The sequence below is a fragment of the Ictalurus furcatus genome, chromosome 26 (assembly GCF_023375685.1).
Source record: "Ictalurus furcatus strain D&B chromosome 26, Billie_1.0, whole genome shotgun sequence".
In the NCBI taxonomy this organism is placed as follows: domain Eukaryota; kingdom Metazoa; phylum Chordata; class Actinopteri; order Siluriformes; family Ictaluridae; genus Ictalurus; species Ictalurus furcatus.
The window spans coordinates 19,656,802-19,678,816 of NC_071280.1; the positions used below are offsets into that span (position 1 = coordinate 19,656,802).

The following is a 22,015-nucleotide window of genomic DNA, read 5'->3' on the forward strand; positions in this document are numbered from 1 at the left end:
ATTATGTTTTTATTTCAGTTATTTTCTAATTTTGCCTTTGTATCTTCCTTCCAAGATCACGCTGGGTAAGGAGCCAGTTGAGGGTTAAGGGCTTTGCTCAAGCGCCCAACAGTGGTAGCTTGGTAGTGCTGGGGCTTGAACTCCTCACCTTCTGATCAGTAACTCAGAGCCTTTAACCACTGAGGCTCCACTGCCCCGCCCCTTTTTCTTACAGCAGTAAAAAAAAAATAAAAAATCAGTCTGCCGAAAAATGTGTAAAATCTTCCTAAGCTAAGCTTGATTCTTTCACGATTTGATCCAAGATACATTCCATAGTGAAACAGAATGAATTCAGTGTATGATCAGATAGCGGCTGTCGAAATGTCCACGATGCACAGATTGACCACTAAGATTTAAAAAGTTTAAATGGCATAATAAATGATGTTAATAGCAAGAATTGTGGATGACATATCAAACTGACTGAAAAGCTTATCCTAAGTCAGTACCTAGGATTATGGCTATAGATATTTGTTTGTTTTTTTCTACATTCAGCAAGCAAAATAAAGTGTTACCTTACTTTTCCTTTCCTTATTCTATCTTTGATGTATTAGAGATGGCTCAACGTCCTCATCATTCACACTGTGCTCTACTTTGTTTGTCTTTTCCAGGTGATTCTTTATCCTATGTGAATGGGAGGGATTTTGCAACCTTTGACAAAGACCCTACAGGAAACTGTGCTGAGACTAACAGTGGAGGATTCTGGTACTATGGATACTCGTGGTACAGCTATGCGTGCCACTACGCCAACCCCAACGGCCTGTACAAATACGGGACTGTGGGGACAGTGAACACAGGGATCATGTGGCAGTCCTGGAAAGGAAACTACTACTCTCTGAAGACCATCGTGATGAAGATCAGACGGATGGGACTGGATGATCTTGCAGATCTTTAGCTTTCCAGACTTCAGAAGAAATCCAGAAGAGTAGAATAGAGAGGAATAGGTGTAATATTGACTACTTACTGATTAATCCTAATCTTTTGATTTTGGGCTTACCCTGTGGTATATCCCCCTGTAATATCCTCCATTCTCAGCTATATTAGTTTCCTTTTGTAAATGTGTATTTTGTTCCTGGTACACATTTCCTTTTTGTCAAATATGTTAATCAAATCAAATGTTGCTTCCTTTGTACTTCTTATAAGCAATGTGTTAATTAAATAAACCATTTAAACAAAGCATTTTGATACACTACTCCTTTTTTTTAATTATTTCTGTTATGCCTGTAAGCTCTTCTCAGCAGTTAGGATTCTGTGTTAGTGTTTCATTTAAAGCACAGCACTGGCCAAGTAATGTAAAGCCAAAGTTTGATTTTTTACCCAGATGGGGAATACTGGCTGGGTAAGAGACTCCACAGAATTTTATTAAAATGAACGGTGTTCATTAATCACAGAGCATGTTGCTTTACCCTCAGCACAGTTTCAGCTTAGCACAAGCTCAGAGTAAAGTCATCAGCCAAATATGATAAGAATATAATGGGTATTTTAGTAATATTTTGTAATATGCAAAAATCAGCCATAACATTAAAATCACTGAGAGGTGAAGTGAATAGCATTGATGATCTCATCACAGTGGCACATGTCAAGGTGTAGGATATATTAGGCAGCAAGTTCTGTGTCAAGTTGATGTGCTGGAAGGAGGAAAAATGGGCAAGCGTGAGGTTCTGAGCGACTTTGACAAGGGCCAAACTGTAATGGCTAGACGACTGGGTCAGAGCATCTCCAAAAACAGCAGGTCTTGTGGGGATGCTTGTTCTCAATCTACCTACAATCGAACTCTAACATGGTTCTGAAGCATGAACTCTGGCTTGACTATGAAGCGACCTGACTGTCGAGTTTTGTTTCCAGCTATCCATATCACACATTTTATTAAGTGGACTCCTAACCCAGGTGGTTCTTCACATAACGACCTGGGCACAGAACTGAAACAAAAGTGTACATCAGGGGTGTTGATATTGATATTGATATTGGTTGAACAGGTGTTTGTCCTGATTAAAATGAAAACCGATAGCAGCCACAGAGGCCCTTTGCAGTTAAGATTGGACATGCCCGATATACACAGATTATTGCTATCAGGTATTACTGAGACGAATTCTGCATGATGGAGATGTAGGCTGAAGCAGAAGTAGGAAGCAGGAAGTAAACAGAAGTAAACAGTAAACAGTTCAGTTTTCTGTGACACTAAACACATGGATTAGCGTTTTATTCTGTTTGTACAGGTCTGGAGAATATCCTTCTGATTATCAACAAAGAGAGGAATCAGCTGAGAGTGGACATGGAGGATTTCGACAAAGGCAGCGCCTACGTCTGTTTTTGATATTTAATTAAATACACTGTCAAATCATATCTAAACATTGTGATGTTTTTATTCCATATGGACATATACACAAAATATACCATAGTTTAAAGCTCAATAGCATTTGAAGAGAATGACTTACAGTCACAAAACCAACTGGAAAGTGTTCCTGAAGGTGTCAGGTATGATGCACTCCTTTTGGATTTTTGAGTTACTTCATCACCTAGATGAACACTTTACAGCTGGTTTTATGACCAAGTCATTCCCTTCAAATGCTATTGAAGTTAGAAACATGTGTACCAATGTGTAACTTTAGAGACGGTCCCTTAATTTGCGCAGATCTGCGAATACTGAACATCCAACATCAAATCAACTTTATTCCAGTCCGCTAGGTTCATCTTCTCTTGTGGCTTGTCTGCACAATCCCACCACTAGGGGGCAGCCCAGAGTAACATGTTACAATAGTATCGGCAATCCATTGCTCTTTCTGTGAGACCTGGATGTGAAGACTTGAATTTTAAGACCTGAATTTGTGAGGTTGAAAAATAATGTGTTGAAATATTACCTGACGAATAATGAAGATGGTATTTTAACAACTGAATATTTTGGAACTGTATTTTAGGAAGCTGAATGTGTGCATTGAATTTTGAATGCTGGAATTTTGTTTTTAATCAAAATATACAAACTCAATGAATTGCAGAGGAAACTAATTCAAGCATTGTTATTGCAGTGTTTTTTTACGATTTGTGTCAAATTGCTGGGCAGAACAATTCAAGTATTGTTATTGTGATGTGTTTTTATTCAATTTATGTAATTCAACATGCCATTTTGCCTTGAGGACATTTGACACTATTATACTTCCATAAGCAAAACACTACTGGTTATGATTTACCGGCAGATGGAAAATTATCTGGAACATTTATGGTAAAACCCTATTCAAGCAGGTTCCCAGAGGAGGCACAAATGTCTGACACGAAACTAAAACCTTGGAAGCATATTGTTGATCCTGTGATCGTTCTCATATCATATTTTCATCACATTTTCCAAATGAGTCTCTTTTTCAAAATTGTAATGACGGGAGTCAGTGAAGTGAAGTGAAGTTTGGGTTTTTAACACGCTTTAGTTCTTTCTTTAAGATAACATAAAGAATTATTTATTATCACTATGGCCAAGTTTAAGTTTAAGTCAACTTTAAGTTTCCTTTGAACGTTTGGTTTTTCCTGTTCTGTGAACAGCTGAAGGCCACATGAATCAGTCAGCATCCTTCACATGCTCCTTTTTGAAAGTGTGAAGCTACATTTCAGATATATTCTCATGGTAAATGGAAAGGAACATCTGCTGTCATTCCAGAAGATTCTATGAACATCTTAAATGGGAAACATTTTCATTTTAATTACAGACCAAAATGCATACAACCCATGTGCGAACACTTACTTCGGAGGGTTTTGGTACACCAGCTTGTGAAGTGATGGCTTCACAAACCCCAGCGGCCTGTACAAACAGGAGAACATGGCTAGGTCATCCAAAAACAATAGGATCCTGTGGACCACTTGGAAAGGTTATTCTTACTCTCTGAAGACCATAGTGATGAAGATCAGACAGATGACTATAGAAGATGTTAAAGAAATGTATCTCATCTTTGATTACAGATAAAATAAAGGGGGAAAGGTATTGTTTTTTTTTTTTGCACTATTACTGTGCCATACTACTCTGCATAACCTTCATTATTATATTACTCTGTGTTATTCATGGTTTGTATTGATTTGGTCATCTCTCTCTCTCTCTCTCTCTCTCTCTCTCTCTCTTCTGTCTGTTACTTAATTCTATCTAGACTTAATTCATTCATGCAAATACATCACAAAACACCATGAAGTTAAGGTTGTAGATGTTCACATTATTGGAGAAAAAGAGTAATCGCAAATTAAAAACTATAAATAAAAACTGCAGCAACAAGGTCTCTGTCCCTCATGGGACTTGAAGTTATTTTGAGTTACTGGTAAATCTTAAACCGATAACCTGAATAAAACATTTCAGTCAAAGCTACTTCCTGCTCATTTGTAGGATAATTGGCTGCTTAAGAATGACTCCATGGCCTGAGGTTTGTTCCTGAGCTCTGATTACTGTTTATGCTGTGTACATTTTTGTTCAATCCAGTTTCAGCTTTCTAAAAACCTGCCTTCCAGGGAGTACTGGTGTTTTTGCCCACCAATGTTTCCAGGAAGGGATTGGCACCATATCCCTGAACTGGATATTGATATTGAATGAATATTTTTTTATTATCAAGCACAGTGGTGGGAGTATATAAAAGATGAATCACAGAGGTGAACTTCCTCAGTCTGGTATTTACCTGGTGACTTTTAACGTTTAGCACAGGTGAGTTTGATCATTTATAAAATCCTTTACTGTTTTTATACAGTATTTTACTGTTGCACTATAAGACATGAGTTGTATACAATGGCGTATCTTTGACATCACTGTTGTGACCCTGTTCCTTGGTTTCAGATGTATGTGTTATTGTCTCTCGCACTTCCACTGCTGGTGCAGTCCCAAATTATTGACCAGGTTTTCCTGCCGATAGACTGTCAGGACATTTTCAATAACGGCTCCATCCACAGTGGAGTTTACACCATCTACCCTGGAGGACCTAAGAGCCCATTGAAGGTGTACTGTGATATGGGCTGTGCTGAAAATGATGACCCGCAGGAAGGGAAATGGACGGTATGTGGAATTTTCTAAGACAGTGTTTTTAAATTACGGATTTTAAATTTTAAATTATTTTCTCATTTTAATGTTCCATGGATTATTGTCTAGTCCTTCTCTTTCCTTCTTCCCTGCAGGTTTTTCAGAGGAGAATGGATGGCACTGTGAACTTCTACCGGCCATGGGAGCAGTATAGGAATGGATTTGGAGATGCCAGTGGTGAATACTGGCTAGGTGAGAGAATATCAAGAGAATGTCAGGAATACCCAAATATATACTTTGAGTTTAATCACTATTATTGCTACATGGCTTTGGAGACAGAAATGGCGAACTTTGGCTAGGTCGGCACTTTTGGTTCTCAGTCCCTGTAGAGTTTGTAGAATAAATGAGCGGAGTAATATAATAGTGAAATGTGCTTCTTAAATAAAAGGTCTTGAGAACCTGTGTCTCATGACATCGAGAGAGAAGCATGAACTGAGGGTGGACATGGAAGATTTTGAGCACTCTAAAGTCTACGCCATATACTCTTCTTTCTACGTCGCTCCTGATTCAGAGAGGTACAAGCTACATGTCAACGGATACATCGATGGAGGTGCAGGTGAGATAAAAAATGTGTGTGTGTGTGTGTGTGTGTATATATATATATATATATATATATATATATATATATATATATATATATATATATATCAGAATTAAAATTATAGCAAAAAAGTAAAAATGATGCAAATGACAACAAAGAGCTTTTGAGTTTAAATGGTAAATATGGACTTCCCCTAGCATTTTAACAAATTAGTTTTTTTTTTAAAACTGGGGAATACAGAACTGAACAATGTTGTCTGAATCAGGTATATGAGGATGCGAGTAATTTGGACATTGGGTATTTACAAATAACATATGCATGACACATGACTATAGCTATAGTGCAATAGTAAAGAAGCAAACCTTTCACACCAAACTTGTCTTGGCTGACTGTGGCATCATCAGGATTCAAATCTCCCGATGATAGGGCGGATGCTTTTCTATTGGTAAATTTATTTTCTTTTTTGCCAATCCATTTCTTTAAGAACCATTGCTCTGATTCAGTCATTTGATCCTCTTTGAAACAGCACCTATTAATAAAGTTGATGTACTTGAAAATTTGCTTTTTCAATCATTTATTCAACAGAAATATCAATAGATGTGATATTCTTCTGTGGAAAAGTAAGTGCACCCTTGGCCTCAGAAGCTAGTATTGCCCCCTTTAGCAGAAATAACTTCTTGTAGGCGTTTTGTATAATTGTCCACCAGGCTTGCTGGAATTTTTGACCACTCTTCCATGCAATATTCTTTCAGCTGCAAGATATTAGAGGGCTTTCTTGCATGCACTGTCCATTTCAAATCCCCCCACAACATCTCAATGGGATTCAAATCCGGGTTTTGACTCGGCCGTTCCATAACCCTCCATTTCTTCTTTTTGAGACATTTCTTGGTGGATTTGCTCGTGTGCTTAGGATCATTATCTTGTTGAAAGGTCCGCTTTCAGTTCAACTTCAACTTTTAGACAGATGTCCTCACATTATCTTCAAGCACTCTTTGATATGATGCAGAATTGATAGTCTAATCAATGAATGCAAGCTGTCCAGCCCCTGAGGCAGTGAAGCAACCCCAAACCATAACAGTTCCACCACCGTTCTTCACAGTTGGTATGAGGTGCTTCTCCTGAAAAGCTGTCTTTGGCCTGCGGTAAACATGTCTGCTGTTACTGTGACCAAACAACTCTATCTTTGATTTGTCTGTCCAGAGCACATTATTCCAGAAGTCCTGGTCTTTGCCTATATGCTCATTGACAAACTGCAGTCTTGCAAAGGCTTTTTCCTGGCACACCTCCCATGCAGGTCAAATTTGTGCAATCTCTTTCATGTACTTTTTACACCAACAAAATTGCAAGACTTACTGCAGATCCTGTGATGAAATTTTGGGGTTCTTGGAGACTTCTTTTTGCATTAGATGGTATGATCTTGGGCTGAATTTGCTGGGATGGCCAGTCCTTGACTAATCAGCAGTTGTTTGAAATCTGTGCCATTTGTAGATGATTTTCCTTACAGTGGAATGATGTATTTCAAATAATTTGGAGATATTTTTAAATCCCTTGCCAGACTCATAGGTGTCCACAACCTTTTCCCGAAGGCCTTACAGAACTCTTTAGATCTTGGCATGATGACACCAAACACCTCAATAACAAAGGGAACACCAGACACTAGATATGAGAGAGGTATAAATAAGACTGGTTCCATCTGCACTCCCTAAGCAGGCTCTAATCACCGGCACCCGATCTTTAACACCTGATTTTAATTTGATCTAATAAATGTAGGGGTGTACTTACTTTTTCCATGTGATTGATCTATTTTTGTTCATTTAAATTGTGAAAATTATTACAAAATGTAAATTGTATGTGTCATTTCATAGAGTATCACCTTTATTAGTAGGTACCTTTTCAAAGAGGATAAAAAGTTTTTTTTTTTAAAACAACCATTTACATGGGGTGTAATTAATTTTTCACATTACTGTAGTTCTGAATAATATTGGAAATGTGGGCTGTAGTTCTGCTGTAGATATAATTCAACACATTAAAAGCATGACATTAATCACCCAAACCTCACATTTTGGTGAGCTTGTCAAACTGTCGTTTTTGCTGCAGTAGAGCCGCAGACTGTGATGGGAGGATGCCACAAGTCCAATTCACAACATGTAATACAGCTCAATATTTCTTTGAGCTGCTGAACCTTAAAGTCCTTATTGTTTCTTTCACAGGAGACTCTCTATCATACCACAATGGGAAACAGTTTGCAACTTTCGACAAAGACATCAACAACTGTGCATTGACATATGAAGGAGGATTTTGGCTTGACAACTGCCACCATGCCAACCCCAATGGTGTGTACAAATGGGGAAGTGGGGTACCTGCAGCTACAGGTGTTTACTGGTACCATTGGAAAGGTTACTACTACTCACTAAAGTCTATAGTGATGAAGATGAGACGTGTAGTTTTGGCAGCTTGAGCTGAGATTCATGAATGTATTGTGTGTGTGTGTGTGTGTGTGTGTGTGTGTGTGTGTGTGTGTGTGTGTATATATATTTATATATACACAAAATCAAAACCTAGTTATAGTAAATGTCTAATTTAGGATGATTGTATACTACAAAGCATGATTCCAGAGATGTCCAATAAATTAATTTGACTAATTTGATTAACAAAATTGTGTGATGTTTCATTTCACAATTATAATTCTATGAACAAATGTGCCAGTGATGTGGTCAGGTTAAGAGTAGAGTATGAGTATAGTTTGTTGAGTGTGGAGGAATAACTACACTAGCATTGTGGAAAAATGGCTTCCGACGTCAAACAGTGTACACTTTAAGGAAAGTGTTAACAAGTGAATGCCAACATCAGGTAAGCGAGTTACATGTCCAAGGGGCTGCATGTAAACGAAGACAATTAAGGGACCTAGAACAGAACCTTGTGGGACACCGTGTTGTACTTTCTAAACTCAAATATCAATTTATGCACAATAAGATCTAAACAAGATCTAATCTGTCTAATATAAAGTGTTTTCAAACATGTCCAATAAAATATCATGGTCAGTAGGTCACTAAGTTTGTCGCAGTGTCATGGTTAGTCATGGTGTATGATCTGACCATTATCTCACATTTGTCTTTTTTACAGATTAAAATTATTTTCTGTCTATTTTCTTTTTTTTACTCGATCAAGTTCGGTCCTCCTCCCTTTTGTGTCCGGGCTGGTTCTCAAAACTCTCTTTCTAAAAACAAATAACAATTAAGAGGATTTGTTCTTTTTGTTTCCTTTCGTTTTTTGCTGTATACACAAAGATGTGCAAATTGACTTTTGTACCAGGATTTCATTATTAAAAAACTTTCCTTCAATTTTCACCACTGGTTTGTGTGTTTAAACGGTCGATTAACGTTATGACATTCAGTAGACGCTCATTAACTATACAGTAGACTCATTAGATATAAATGAGTATAATAATCATATACAGACAGCACCATCTACTGACTACAGGTATAACAACAAATCCATTCAATATACAGTCCCTTCTGAAACTATTGGAACGCAAGGCGAATTCATGTGTTTGTGCTGAACATCAAAGACATTTGGGTTTGAGATCAGAAGATGGAGATGAGACGAGAGTATAGGATTTCATTTTTTTAATTTCCTGGTATTTACATCTAGATGTGTTAAACAACATAAAACAGAGAACCTTTTGTATCAGACCACCCACTTTTTAGGTGAGCAAAAGTATAGGAACAGATAAGTCTTAAAGGAAATTAAAGTAAATAACACTTAATATTTGGTTGCATATCCGTTGCTTGCAATAACTTCATCAATCCTACAAGTCACTGACATCAAACTGCTGTTTTCTTCTTTTGTGATGATTTTCCTTGTCCCGCAGCCTCTTTCAATTGATTTTGTTTCGGGGGGTTTCTCCCTTCAGTCTCGTCTTCAGGAGGTGAAATGCTGATCAGTTGGGTGAAGGTCTGGTGATTGACTTGTCCAGTCTAAAACCTTCCACTTTCCACCCTAATGAAGTCCTGTGTTGAGGTGGCAGTGTGTTTTTGATCGTTGTCTTGTTGCTTGATGAAGTTCCTCCTCATTAATTTGGATCCATTTCTCTGTAAATCAAATCAAATGTTCAAAAAGGCAGATCCAATGTGATACCTTCACCTCTGCTCTGTGGAGGTTGTTGGTGATGTCACTGAATGTTGTTTTGGGTTTTTCTTCACAGCTCTCACAATATTTCTTTCATTAGCTGTTGTTTTCCTTGGATGACCTGTTCCATGTCTGGCTGTAGTACACCAGTGGTTTCTTCCTTTTTCAGGTTGTTGTATTGGCTAGGCCCAATGTTTGTGCAATGGCTCTGATTGATTTTCCCTCTTTTCTCAGCTTCAAAATGGCTCACTTTTCTCCCATAGACAGCTCTCTGATCTTCATGTTGGTTTATCCTATTTAACAACAAATGCATTCTTCATAGGTGAAACTGAAGGCTCAAACCAAGAGTAGATGTGCAGAGCTATTTATTCTTTAAACAATCAATCTAACAGGACACACCTGGGTAACAAGAAACACCTGTCAGTCACATGTTCCAATATTTTTGCTCACCTAAAAAATTGGGGGTTAGCCTTAAGCTAATCTTAGCTACATCATCGTTTCCTCACAATAAACTCACACCAGACAAACTAAACAAATGGTACTTAAACACAATTGAACAAACTAATCATACTGAATTCAACACATATCACCAAATGTTAACCTTACATTAAAAAAAAAAAAAGAGGTAAAAAGAGAAAAAAAATTAAGCTAAACTGTAAACTCGCCTCAGCAGCAGCGCTAAACCTGACCTATGTCCTGGATAAAGTACCTCAAAAATATGAAAAAAAGATTAAATGTATATAATTCTGTACTGGGTGCCAGTATTTATTAATAATTTTTTTTTCCATCAAATTAGCTTTAAACTAAGATCAAGTCGATGACCGTAACTTTAAAAAATAAATACATAATTTTTAAAAGTCCCATTCAAAATGGCGGCGCTGATGGCGTGCCTAGCTAATGCTAACGATGACGTGTAAACAATCACGTTTCCAGGAAACGTTATTTATTTATTCCCACCCACATTCGGATAAATCCGCTCTCTTACTTCCGTGTTATATTTGCCAGTACGAACCAATAAGACAGAAGACGAAAGCCTTTTAACAAACCATCACACAGAAATCAGGAACACACCAGCCAATCGCAGTGTAGGGGCGGGGTTTGTCTGAAAGTGGGTGTGAGGAGAAAAATGAGTGCGTCCAGGAAGTGGGTACCTGGTTAGAAGTGGGAAGTTATAATAAACCGCTAGTTAGCAAGGTAGCTACCAATACTTACTTTTTATTAAAGCAGGTAAGTTAAATTCGGAAGATTATCGACGATGATTTTACACCGTGTCGTTTACGTGCTACTTCCGGTGCTGGTGTGTTTAAGCGAGGCCAGAATACATCGCCTTATTCTGAAGGTAAGTTGTTGTTAGCAATTCTAAAGTATGCTAAGCTAAACAAGTTGTGACGCCAGCAACTTAATTCTGCACTTGAAAATAAAACCACGGAGTTTATCAAACAGGATGAATTCATTCGATGTTTGAAGAGAATCGTTTCTATAAAATAGTGAAGTTTGGTTGTTCTGTTGCTGACACTCTTGATCAGTTAATTAACACTCATATACACTACTACATTAAGTCATACACGTTATAATGCACTGTAACGCGTTATAACCCTTTAGACCGGAAGTTTGTTTGTTTGTTTGTTTAACAGCTGTAGTGTAAAGTTGGCTCTAGAACTATGACTGGTTCTAAAATTTGAAGCAAAAGTGAAAGGTTCTACAGAAAACCAGAGAGAGAGTTCTAAGTAGAACCCCGTTAGGACGCTAAGAACATTTGAGGTGTATTATATGATGCACTGTAGTGTGGTGATGGACAACTTTCTGTTCCGTCATGCACCGCAGGTTGAGAGGGGCGGGGCTTGTGGCAGGTGACGGACAGTACCGTTTCTTCTGTCTCTCGCTCCGTCTCTGTCTCCCTCCCTCTCTCTCTTTCTGTCAGCTTTGAGACGGTGTTTCTTGTCTGATCCGATCTGACTCTGATGTAATCTCTCCGCCCTGTCAATCACAGTGACACTAGCCAATCACATGCCTCTGTGAGCTCATGTATGTAGAAGAGGGCTGAGCGTGAGCCGTTCGAAAAGAAGCGGTTGGAGGTTTCAGATGTTTTGGAGCTGCTGGTTTGTGAGGAACTTTGAGGTCTGAGGCACCTACTGACAGTATAAGGCGCTGGTTTGTGAGGGGTTAAGTCGCTCTCCTCATTGCCTTTAACCGTTTAAGTCACTGCCATTGTTTCCGTTGTCGTTGTGTACAAAGAACTTTCCAGAAGACGTACGAGGTCGGTCAAACACGTCGGACACCCCTCATCACTGAAATTCCAACACAAAGAAAACACACTGTTACAGGGAAAGTTAGCAGTTGTCCGTTGCTTTGTCATGCTGAGGTGAACATATAGTGCAAGGCATGCTGGGTAAATTAAAACCGTAGATCTTTTCCCTCTGCCTCAGAATGAAACACGCTTCCTTGTCCACCTCAACACCTTCGGATACTTCGCTGAGGGCACGCTGGATGTCAATCTGCTGTCTCTACAACTTCCTAAAGAGAAGGATGCATCCAACCCTAAGGTGAGCCGTGTGTGTGTGTGTGTGTGTGTGTGTGTGTTACACAATGTCCAATTTATATATAAAAATATAACCCCAAACATCACGTAACAGTCATTTATTTATGGGTTTAAGCGACTCAAATATTCATCAGATATTTATTATTTATTTATTATTTATAAAAGATTCATCACGAGCTTGATATCGCACCCGCACCATAAGTGTTCAGTGAATTCAAACGAAGCGTAATTTTGTCAGTGATTATATAAAACCTTAGCACACATTTAAAGTTGTTTGTTTTTTTCTTGAACTTGCTCTGAAGTATCTGACGAGAGTGTGTAACGTTAAAGTAAAATTCCGTTGTGTGTGTTATTGTTCAAGAAGCTGCTGATGTTCGTATCACGATAACAGACGAATCTACATGATTTAAAAAAAATTCACCATTTGTCCATTTTTCTTAGCTAATATAAATAATATTATACTAATACTGTTGTTTTGTAATGATATAGGGATATATAAACATATCGTCTATGTATCTATAAAGGTTCAAATACACTGTGTGTGTGTGTGTGTGTGTGTGTGTGTGTGTTTAGATGGGCTTCAGTCTGGCTAGGTCCCGGGTAAACGGCGTGCTGTCGTACACAGTAAGTACGTGTGTGTGTGTGTGTGTGTGTAAAAATAACAGTACAGGCCAAAATGTATCACTGTACTTACAGCTATTTATTATTTTGTAGTAAATATATTCATTAAAAGTACAGCACCTTGTTACTGAGAAACAGAACCGTGTGAAAGACTGCACGACATGTTTGTGTGTGTGTGTGTGTGTGTGTGTGTGTGTGTGTGTGTTCTACCATCACAGACCGAGGACCCGGAACAGTGCACTCTGTCCAAAAGCAAGAGCGAGGACAATCTGGTTCTGTTCATCATCGACCCGAGCAAACTGAGGTAGTGTGTGTGCGTGCACGTTTGTCAGATCAGATGTTGTCTGCTCTCTCCGATCTGTCAACTCTGTCTACGTGTGTGTGTGTGTTTGCGCAGTGTCGATGTGAAGTCATTTGGTCAGAAGGACAGTGTCTTACAGGCAAAGCTGAAGCCTGATGTTAAAGGTAAGCCTCTCTTCACAGCACACACCACACACACACCACACACACACACACACACACACACCAGATTAATTCTGACAATCCAAGTCTTCAGCCAGTCATATGTGCAGGTTGTTTTATTTCACAGATAGTAGGTTATGTAACATCACCGCAATATCCAACACACAACACACTTCGGAATGTCGTTCCCATAACATAAGCTGACGTTTCTGATTTGTGTGTTTAACTTGGAAGTTGTTCAATGTTTGATGTACAGACTGAGTGGGCAGGGCTTAGAGTGGCGTTTCTGCTCACTGGATATCATTCTATCTGGATTTGTGATTTGGGATTTGATTGGAAGATCCATATCCTAGGTGGTGCTCCTACACCTGCAGCTAAACCATGACGCACCAACACACTGATAGTCTGTTAGTCTTTTCTACCCATCTGCACTGTCCAACTTAGGCACGTTGCTCTACAGTGAGTCCAGCCTCCTGCACTAGGATTGGATCGCAGTTCAACAATTGAGAAACCAGATTGTGGAAAATTCAACTGAATATTCAGGGAAAGAAACTAAACTATTCTGTTTAAAACTAATAAAACTGTCTTATTAGAATTATTATTAGCATCCTCGCTGAGGTTGACCCCATATAGACAGCCTAACGATACGTGAGACTACTGAGGATGGTACCATTTAAAGAACCATGAAGATGCTTTTGACTGGAATTGATCTGGCACTTCACATTAAAACTGTAATGAATTTCCTGGTTACACAACTGCACTATTTGAGCATGTAGTATTAGCACAGGTATGGAAGAGAATTATTTATAATCGCACTATCCGGTGTCACCCAGATGAGGACGGGTTCCCTTTGAGTCCGGTTCCTCTCAAGGTTTCTTTCTCATATCGTCTCAGTCTTGCTCATTAGTGATATGTTCAAACATATTTCAAATGTATTTACTAAATTTATATATTTCTGTAAAGCCGCTTTGGGACAATGTCCTTTGTTAAAAGTGCTCATTTTAACCTTAAGGTTTGAGGTGGTGCCTTGACTATTCCAAAAGGTTTGTTTGAGATTCTCTTCTACAATTTTGTTCCTTCAGTCACTCGGAAGAAAAGAGACAACACTGCAGAAAAATCCAGTTCAGACCAAAAGCCTGCCAAGGCTGAAAAGGGACAGAACACTGTCAAGAATGAAACAGAGGCAGTGATTAAAGCTAAAGACACACAAGCCACTGGGACTAACAATAAAGACACACAAGCCACTGGGACTAACAATAAAGACACACAAGCCACTGGGACTAACAGTAAAGGGGCAGTAGACACTGGGAATAAAGATAAAGAGATAGAAGAGAAAAAGAATAATGGTAATACGCCTAATGAAGATGCTGCTGGGAAAGTGGACACGACCAAAGAGGACAAGTCTCTTAGCCAGGTGTGTACAAGTTGCAGCTTAAAAATATCCAAGCTTTTGCCCTTCAATTTCCTGTGTAACCTTTGACCTTCACTGCTGATCAGGTGACGATCAAGGACGGAGTGAGGTTGGTCCTGAATCAGTATGGCGACACCTACAATTTCACAGTGAGTCCCACCACACTGATTAAAGTGTGAATACACCTGTAGTGGTGAAGTGATAACTTGGGGGTAAAGCAGTTTGGTGACATCTACAGCTGAGGGCAAAAGCCCCCATGCCTTGATGGGAAATAACTCAATGTTCCACTATTTATACAACATATTTACAAAACAAGTAGAATCCCAATAAGTTGAAAGGGTGTGTTTCTTGTAAATACACCAATCCAAACCCTGTGGCAAAATAAACACAAAGAAACAACAAAAGTCCAAGTTTTCCTCTTAGCTTCTTGGTCCTCAGACCTGATTAGAAGAAGTCAGTGTTAGATCAGATTTAGACGTCTGATAATGGCATATTTAGATCAGATATCCTCTTCCTGCGTATTGTTGTGTGTACACTGGTGTAATAAATCTCTCACTGTCTCTCTTTCTCAGTTTCATATCACTATGGGTGCTCAGGACCAGGGCCTGTACAACCTGAACTTTCATTACTGCTCCAGCAACAAGCTCGCTGCCGTCGGTCCGTACTCCCTCAGTGTAAGAACACAACCTCACAACAACTACACAACCTCTACACACAGCCTCACAACAACTAAACAACCTCTACACACACACACACACAACACCAGAACTAAGCAACCTGTGTATGTGTGTGTAGGTGGAGATCAGAGAGAAGAACCCGGATGGCTTTCTCTCTGCTGCTGAGATTCCTCTACCGCGTCTCTATATTAGCATGGCTGCCCTGTTCCTGACAGCGGCCATCATCTGGACATCAACACTGCTCAAACACAAGTACGTATATATACACAATCTCTCGCTTTCAGAATAGTCAAGACAAAACTGATATACCTATGACCCATCGTATTCACTTAAAACCCAGACCTGTAATCATATTCTCTGTTTAGCTGTACTCTGTGTGTGTGTGTGTGTGTGTGTGTGTGTGTGTGTGTGTGTGTGTGTGTGTGTGTGTGTGTGTTACAGGTACAGTGTGTTTAAGATCCACTGGTTGATGGCCGCTCTCGCCTACACCAAAGCCGTGTCCTTGGTTTTCCACAGTGTGAGTAAAACACCACCCTGTGACACCACTGCTACTTAATATTCTCTGTTCTCTGATTGGTTAAAACCTGTCCTCCGTCTTCACGCCCATTGCATTGAACGGCAGAATGTTTTTCCCTCAGTGGTGTAGTGATGTTCTTTGTGTAGATTAAACACAAAGTGACTTTTTCTAATATGTGCATATTTTGGGATGTTTTTATATTGTTTATATTGTGTATATTGCCAGTTAAATTTGATGTGGTATAAAATGCTGACATTTATTTAAAAAACAATTGAAAAAAAAACTGAGCAGAAAACTCACCTTAATGACGCACACAAAGAATTGAGTGGGTTTTTTTGCATATCTATCATTCAGATTAACTATCACTTCATCAACATGGAGGGGCATCCTATCGAAGGCTGGGCTGTAATGTACTACATCACTCACCTGTAAGTGTGTGTGTGTGTGTGTGTGTGTGTGTGTGTATATATGATCAACAGAATAAAAATCAGTTTTAAATCTGTGATTGTGTGGGAATATTGTGCGTGTGTAATGTTTGTGTAATGTTTGTGTGCAGCCTGAAGGGGGCGCTGCTGTTCATAACCCTGGCTCTGATAGGAACAGGCTTCGCCTTCATCAAATACATCCTCTCGGACAAGGAGAAGAAGATCTTCATGATCGTCATCCCTCTACAGGTGCATGGGTGTTTAATTAGGCTTATGCCAATTGATTGGCTGATCAATGGATTGATTTAATTGGTCTGTCGGAAGAATTGGTTGCATTTGATTGGCTGGTTGGTTTTCGTGCTGGTCCTTTAAAGAATGAAACTGGATTGATTGATTGATTGGATGGATGGATGTTTGGTTGGTTAATTATTTGATTTTTATCTTTGCTTTTTTTTGATTGGTTGGTCTTGACTGATTGGCTAATTCATTAATTGGTTTGTTGGGTTATTGATTGATTAAAATTGAGTAGCTGATTGGGAGGTTGATTCATTGTTTGGGTGGGTGATTGGTTGGTTAATTATTGGGTAGTTTTGCTTTTCTGATTGACTGATTGATGTGCAGGTGTTGGCTAACGTGGCGTACATCATCATCGAGGAGACTGAGGAAGGCTCGATTGAGTACGGATTGTGGAGGGAGATCTTGTTCCTCGTAGACCTCATCTGCTGCGGAGCTATCCTCTTCCCCGTCGTCTGGTGTGTGTGTGTGTGTGTGTGTGTGTGTTTCTGTAGTGTGTATCTGAGGTGTTTTAATTGTGTGCAACATCATTGCAGGTCGATTCGACACCTGCAGGAGGCGTCTACTACAGACGGCAAAGGTGTGTGTGTGCAAAGGTGTCATTTATTACAAAGCCCCTAAAGTAAATCTGGCCAAATACTTTCTGTGGTATTTCAGTCTTTAAGTGTGTGTGTGTGTGTCTCCTGTAGCTGCAATAAACTTGGAGAAGCTGAAGCTCTTCAGGCATTACTACGTGATGGTGAGTGGAGCTCTGATCATTTTGTAATAAAAATATACAAACTAAAGCACACCATGTTGTCCAGACTTTTATTATATATTTTATTGTGTATCCTACTCCAACAGCTGTGGTAGTTTGTCTAGTTCGTTAATAAATAATAAAAATATTCAACTGATCGTAATACAAAACAAGTGTAGTAACGCGTGTGTGTGTGTAGATTGTGTGTTATATCTACTTCACGAGGATCATCGCTATCCTGCTGAAAGTCACCGTACCCTTCCAGTGGCAGTGGTGCCAAGAGGTGGGATCTTCCGTCCCCTTTCAGTGATGTCACCACTTCTTATTTCCATATCCGATAGTAAGTTTATCCTGTCCTGTCTCTCTCTGTAGTTCTTGATAGAGGTGTCCACTCTGGTGTTCTTCGTGTTAACGGGATTTAAGTTCCGGCCGGCATCTAATAACCCGTACCTGCAGCTGCCTCAGGACGAGGAGGACCTGGAGATGGACGAAGTGTAAGACACGCACCCTGTATTCAGAGTTTTCCTGAGACCATTAGTTTACATATTTTCCCTGGTTCCACTAATTTTACTAGTTCCCCTCGTTCCGCTAGTTTCCTGGGTCCACTAGTTTTACTAATTTCAAATTGAATTAAAGATAATCAGGGATATTGTATTGTAAGCCCCGCCCAAATACAATATATAACAAGCCCCGCCCACTGCATAATGTCTCCCAAAATGCACAAACTATGAAATTTCGCCTAAATTTGTTCATGTTGAGTAATAAGTAAACTCATCTATCCTGAAGATGTCTGAAAACTAAAAGTTGTAGCTTTACCTGTGACTGGTACAAAGCACTGGCACTGGAGACTCCTTCCTTGGATGTTAAATAAGCATCTCCTTACAGAAAACATCACCACTGAATATAGAGCATCTGCTGTACACGTTCCTGTGTGTGTAAAATAATCTCTGTGTCTGCAGTGTGACTGAGTCCGGGGTGTTGGAGGGCGTCTCGAAGGTGAAGAACTCGTCCAACGGAAGAGAGAGACATAGAGTGCCTGCCTTGTGATGACACTCCGGGGGAGGAGCCTGGACTGTTAAACTCCACCCCCTTTATTGAGCTATTCCGCCTATAGTTGCTTCCAAGACATCCACAGAAGCAATCAGCTATGCAAGAGAGGGGGGAGGAAAAGCGGGGGGGGGTGTGTGTGTGTGTGTGTGTGTGTGTGTGTGTGTGTGTGTGTGTGCGCCCAAGTGAGAGAAAGAGAGAAAGGAAGTTCTGAACTTTCCTTTTGAGGATATTGGATTTCTCCTTTAAAAAGGGGACCCAGAGCAGGGCCATGAGGCACACCGGTTTCATAGATTTATCTTATTTTCTTCAATTTTTCACCGTTAATCTGTTACTCTCTCACCCTCTCCTCCTCTTCCTCCTTTCTTTCTCTCTTTATCCAAAGATTTACAATCATTTACAGGAAAAATAAAATTCCTTAAAGGAACAGTTTAGCCAAAAATGAAACTCGAGTAGTCCAAAATCAGTCGATCCTCCGAGTGTGATGTCTAAACTTCTGCTTCTCGATTTCTCACAGGTTCTACGAGGATAATGTGCGATGATTGATTTACAGATTTTTACAGAATTTGCGCAGTGCTAAACTGGAGGCTAAGCTTCCATTAATTGTTAGCATTATTAGCCTCGCAGCAGCGCAGAAATTTGTGGTGAAGAAGTGGTAGACGTTTAATTTTAGTTTGGAATGTTTCTTTAACTGTGCTTCAGTCTTAAATGAATCAAATCTTTCTTCTTTATTATTTAACTGATGATTATTTGCCGTGTTTATGGTTTTATTTGTGCCGTTTCTGTTAGCGTGTAATGAAAAATCAGATTTTGGTTGTTTTTTTTTTTTTGGACTTGTCTTGACTCCATCGACCCCTGAACCTCAGCGATAAGGTCTGAGGAGAAGATTTGTGTTTCCTATGTGATCTCGTTAACCGCCGATTCCATAGAACCAAGTTCGTTGATTGAGGATCAAATCTGCATCGCTTTAGACCTCGCACCAGAGGAGCACAATTTACCCAGAAGGGACTTCTGCATTCCAGCACAGTTTCCTTTCGACATGGCGTAAGAATGAATAAAATACTTTACTTTTGACTCCTCTGTCTGCTGGAACTGCGCCACTTTCCTCATAGTAGTGTAATATAAAGTACGCTCCAGCTATGTTAAACTGCATCTTAAACAGATTAGCCAGTTAGAATGCTCCAGAGGCGATCCTGAGGGAGTTCTAGAGCTCAGGAGAAAACAGTATTGAACCCTGAGCTAGAGTAGATCCAGAATCCAGTGGATTACTTTTCGCTCTGTGCCCGGTTTAGAAAATCTGCTTTGATTGACAGCAGTTAGTCCCACCCCTTCATATCATTATGAATTTATTTCCTAGCACAATGTCGAGTAAGTTTAGAGAACCATGCAGCTTGAGACGGTGTCTCCGGTTTTATTGAAGACACCTAGCGAAGGTTTGAACCTCCATGTTCACGTTGTATCGTCCGTCATCATTACTTTGTTTTTTTTTGGGGGGCGGGGGGTTTGTCTTGTCTTGAGATCATGAGCTCGAGATACCGAAAAGCGTGGCACGGTTAAAGACATGACACCTTTTTCAACAGGTACATGCAGTCACCCCGTTGTGACCTACTTATGCTAGCTAGCTAGCTAATGGTAACTATCTATGAACCCCTGTTTCAGTCATTTTGACCCATCGGACACAGAGTTAAATTTGTGATCACCAACACGAACCCTTTCGGGAAGACGCCTCGTTATCTCTGGCTTACCAGAGTACTGATGACTCATGGTCTTGCTGAACATCTGTAGAGATACTTTCAGATGTCCGTGTTTTAGATGCTGGATCTGCTCATCGGGGCTGCAGAGGCTCTGATGAAGTCACGTTTTCAACCTTCTAACACTTTTTTAACATTAGTTTACCGTTAGTACAGTTGTGATGATGGAATATACGGTACACGTGGGTGAACGTGTCCCATCACGTACACGAACTTCTCCGGTTTTGTTGTCCACCTGAAGCAATGGTGTTAGTAATTAACACCTGTATGAAGTAACGCTTGGTGTTTGTTACATAATGAACATCTTGATTTAATCCATTTGTGAGTAAAAGTGAGTGAATAAATTAGCAGTAAATATAAATCACACTGTTGCGCAATAGTTACACTGTTACACGTTAGTACACAACTTGGACGTGATCGCAAACGTTTAATTACTGAATGTTAATTAATACAGGTGTCCATGATTGTACAGTTAATGCTAGTGATTATGGAAGTGACGGCTAACAGAGCTGTGGCGTTGTTATAAACGTTTACAGCATTGATACTCCAAAACGGAGCGATATGATGACCGGAATAACGACTGATGCGGTTCTAAAAGCAGATGTTTTCCTTCACGCAGTTTCAGACTCGTGTTTCTGGAGTAAAGATGGCGTTTACGAATATTTGTTTGTCGTGTGTTTGGTTGTTTTGCAATGTTTTTGTGTCTGTTTTCCTTTTCTTTATAACCCTCTTCAACCACTCGAAGTAGTTCCAGAGGAACATCCGTGTTTACCATCCAGATGAACCAAGATGGCCGCCGTTAAAAGGGCTGTGAACTTTGTAAACATATTGTGCTGGCTTGTTTTTCCTTGCTAGCGTAACGTGATGATATTTTGTTGCAGTGTGAGAATGACCTTTAAAATAAAAGGAAGTGAAAACGTGTTGTGTTTTTAAGGAGTGTTCATTTACACGAGCGCTTGTATGTCATAATAACCCTGCCAGTTGAATGATGCTGGTTAGTGAGTCGCAAGTTAGCAAGTACTCTGCCTGTCGGGTTTTTAACTAGTGTTACCATGACGTTCGGCAAAAAGAAATTTGACCGTTAAACCGAGCCCTCAAGAAAACGTTCAGTACAGGATTGACGGCTAGCTCGCGTCTTGTAGATGAGATCATCGGGTGACGCCAGAGTTCTGAGAGGAGCTTTAAACTCCTTTGGGATTGAATTCTGAGAAATTTAATATTTGTTTATCAAAAATTTCTCCACGTTTTAGAGGTCCTTTAACGTTGCGCTCAGCATAAACACAGGCTAATTCCAGTAACCTTCATACTTGTTGAAACAGATGACGTTAAGTAGCATGTCAGTTTCATGAATTACAGTAGTTAAATCCTCACTGTAAACATTGTTGATGTTTTTTACCATCATGAATTAAATCGCAACAATAAAACAAGCTTTTAATTAGCCAAGTGTTTGAATGGTTCAGCCGCGTCCTTATGCTAGTTACCTGTTAGCAAAGAAGATCACAGCCTGAGTCAGCTTTTCTGATGTATTGGAAAAAGGTACTTTTTACAAATTTTTTAGGTCTAATGAAAGTGTTTATTTGGTTATTTATTTATAGTCATTAATATTAATGAGCATTTAATTATTGACTTTTGTACAGGCTTTATTACGGAATAAAACTGCCATACTGAAGGAAAAAAAACCATCACAGAAATTCTAATAGTTTCCACTACAATTACCATTACAAACCATCAGCTGTTAACCATTACCAAATGTCAAAGGTGTTCTATTGGTCGTTAATGGTATCCACTAGAATAG

The 22,015-nt window shown here is 39.5% G+C and overlaps 3 protein-coding genes across 3 annotated transcripts in view; all 3 read left to right on the plus strand.

Annotated features, from left to right (window-relative positions):
* The window catches only part of LOC128602499 (microfibril-associated glycoprotein 4), a 38,571-nt gene extending 37,374 nt beyond the window's left edge, over positions 1-1,197 (plus strand). The window contains exon 6 of the mRNA XM_053616355.1: positions 648-1,197. Coding sequence (XP_053472330.1) covers positions 648-931 — 284 coding nt within the window. The 3' untranslated portion in view covers positions 932-1,197. The remainder of the gene's footprint in view (positions 1-647) is intronic.
* Positions 1,198-4,638: 3,441 nt separating this feature from the next.
* LOC128602508 (microfibril-associated glycoprotein 4-like) lies at positions 4,639-8,514 on the plus strand. Its single transcript, XM_053616371.1, has 5 exons — positions 4,639-4,702; positions 4,832-5,047; positions 5,167-5,263; positions 5,460-5,627; positions 7,823-8,514. Exons 2-5 carry the CDS (start codon positions 4,832-4,834, stop codon positions 8,068-8,070), a joined length of 729 nt encoding a protein of 242 aa, XP_053472346.1. The 5' UTR covers positions 4,639-4,702; the 3' UTR covers positions 8,071-8,514.
* A 2,335-nt stretch (positions 8,515-10,849) lies between these two features.
* On the plus strand, positions 10,850-21,141 carry LOC128602472 (protein GPR108). The gene is made up of 18 exons (XM_053616302.1): positions 10,850-11,079; positions 12,167-12,283; positions 12,853-12,903; positions 13,119-13,204; positions 13,298-13,365; positions 14,445-14,776; positions 14,860-14,922; positions 15,346-15,447; positions 15,569-15,702; positions 15,892-15,967; positions 16,322-16,395; positions 16,524-16,641; positions 17,014-17,144; positions 17,223-17,266; positions 17,376-17,425; positions 17,622-17,705; positions 17,795-17,916; positions 18,382-21,141. Exons 1-18 carry the CDS (start codon positions 10,996-10,998, stop codon positions 18,467-18,469), a joined length of 1,824 nt encoding a protein of 607 aa, XP_053472277.1. The 5' UTR covers positions 10,850-10,995; the 3' UTR covers positions 18,470-21,141.
* Positions 21,142-22,015: the final 874 nt, after the last annotated feature.

Coding starts and splice junctions, on each gene's coding strand:
- LOC128602508 (XM_053616371.1), top strand. CDS start 4,832: ATGTATGTGTTATTGTCTCTCGCACTTCCACTGCTGGTGCAGTCCCAA. Junction 5,048..5,166: donor CGCAGGAAGGGAAATGGACG/GTATGTGGAATT, acceptor TCTTCCCTGCAG/GTTTTTCAGAGGAGAATGGA. Junction 5,264..5,459: donor CAGTGGTGAATACTGGCTAG/GTGAGAGAATAT, acceptor CTTAAATAAAAG/GTCTTGAGAACCTGTGTCTC.
- LOC128602472 (XM_053616302.1), top strand. CDS start 10,996: ATGATTTTACACCGTGTCGTTTACGTGCTACTTCCGGTGCTGGTGTGT. Junction 12,284..12,852: donor AGGATGCATCCAACCCTAAG/GTGAGCCGTGTG, acceptor GTGTGTGTTTAG/ATGGGCTTCAGTCTGGCTAG. Junction 17,917..18,381: donor GACCTGGAGATGGACGAAGT/GTAAGACACGCA, acceptor CTGTGTCTGCAG/TGTGACTGAGTCCGGGGTGT.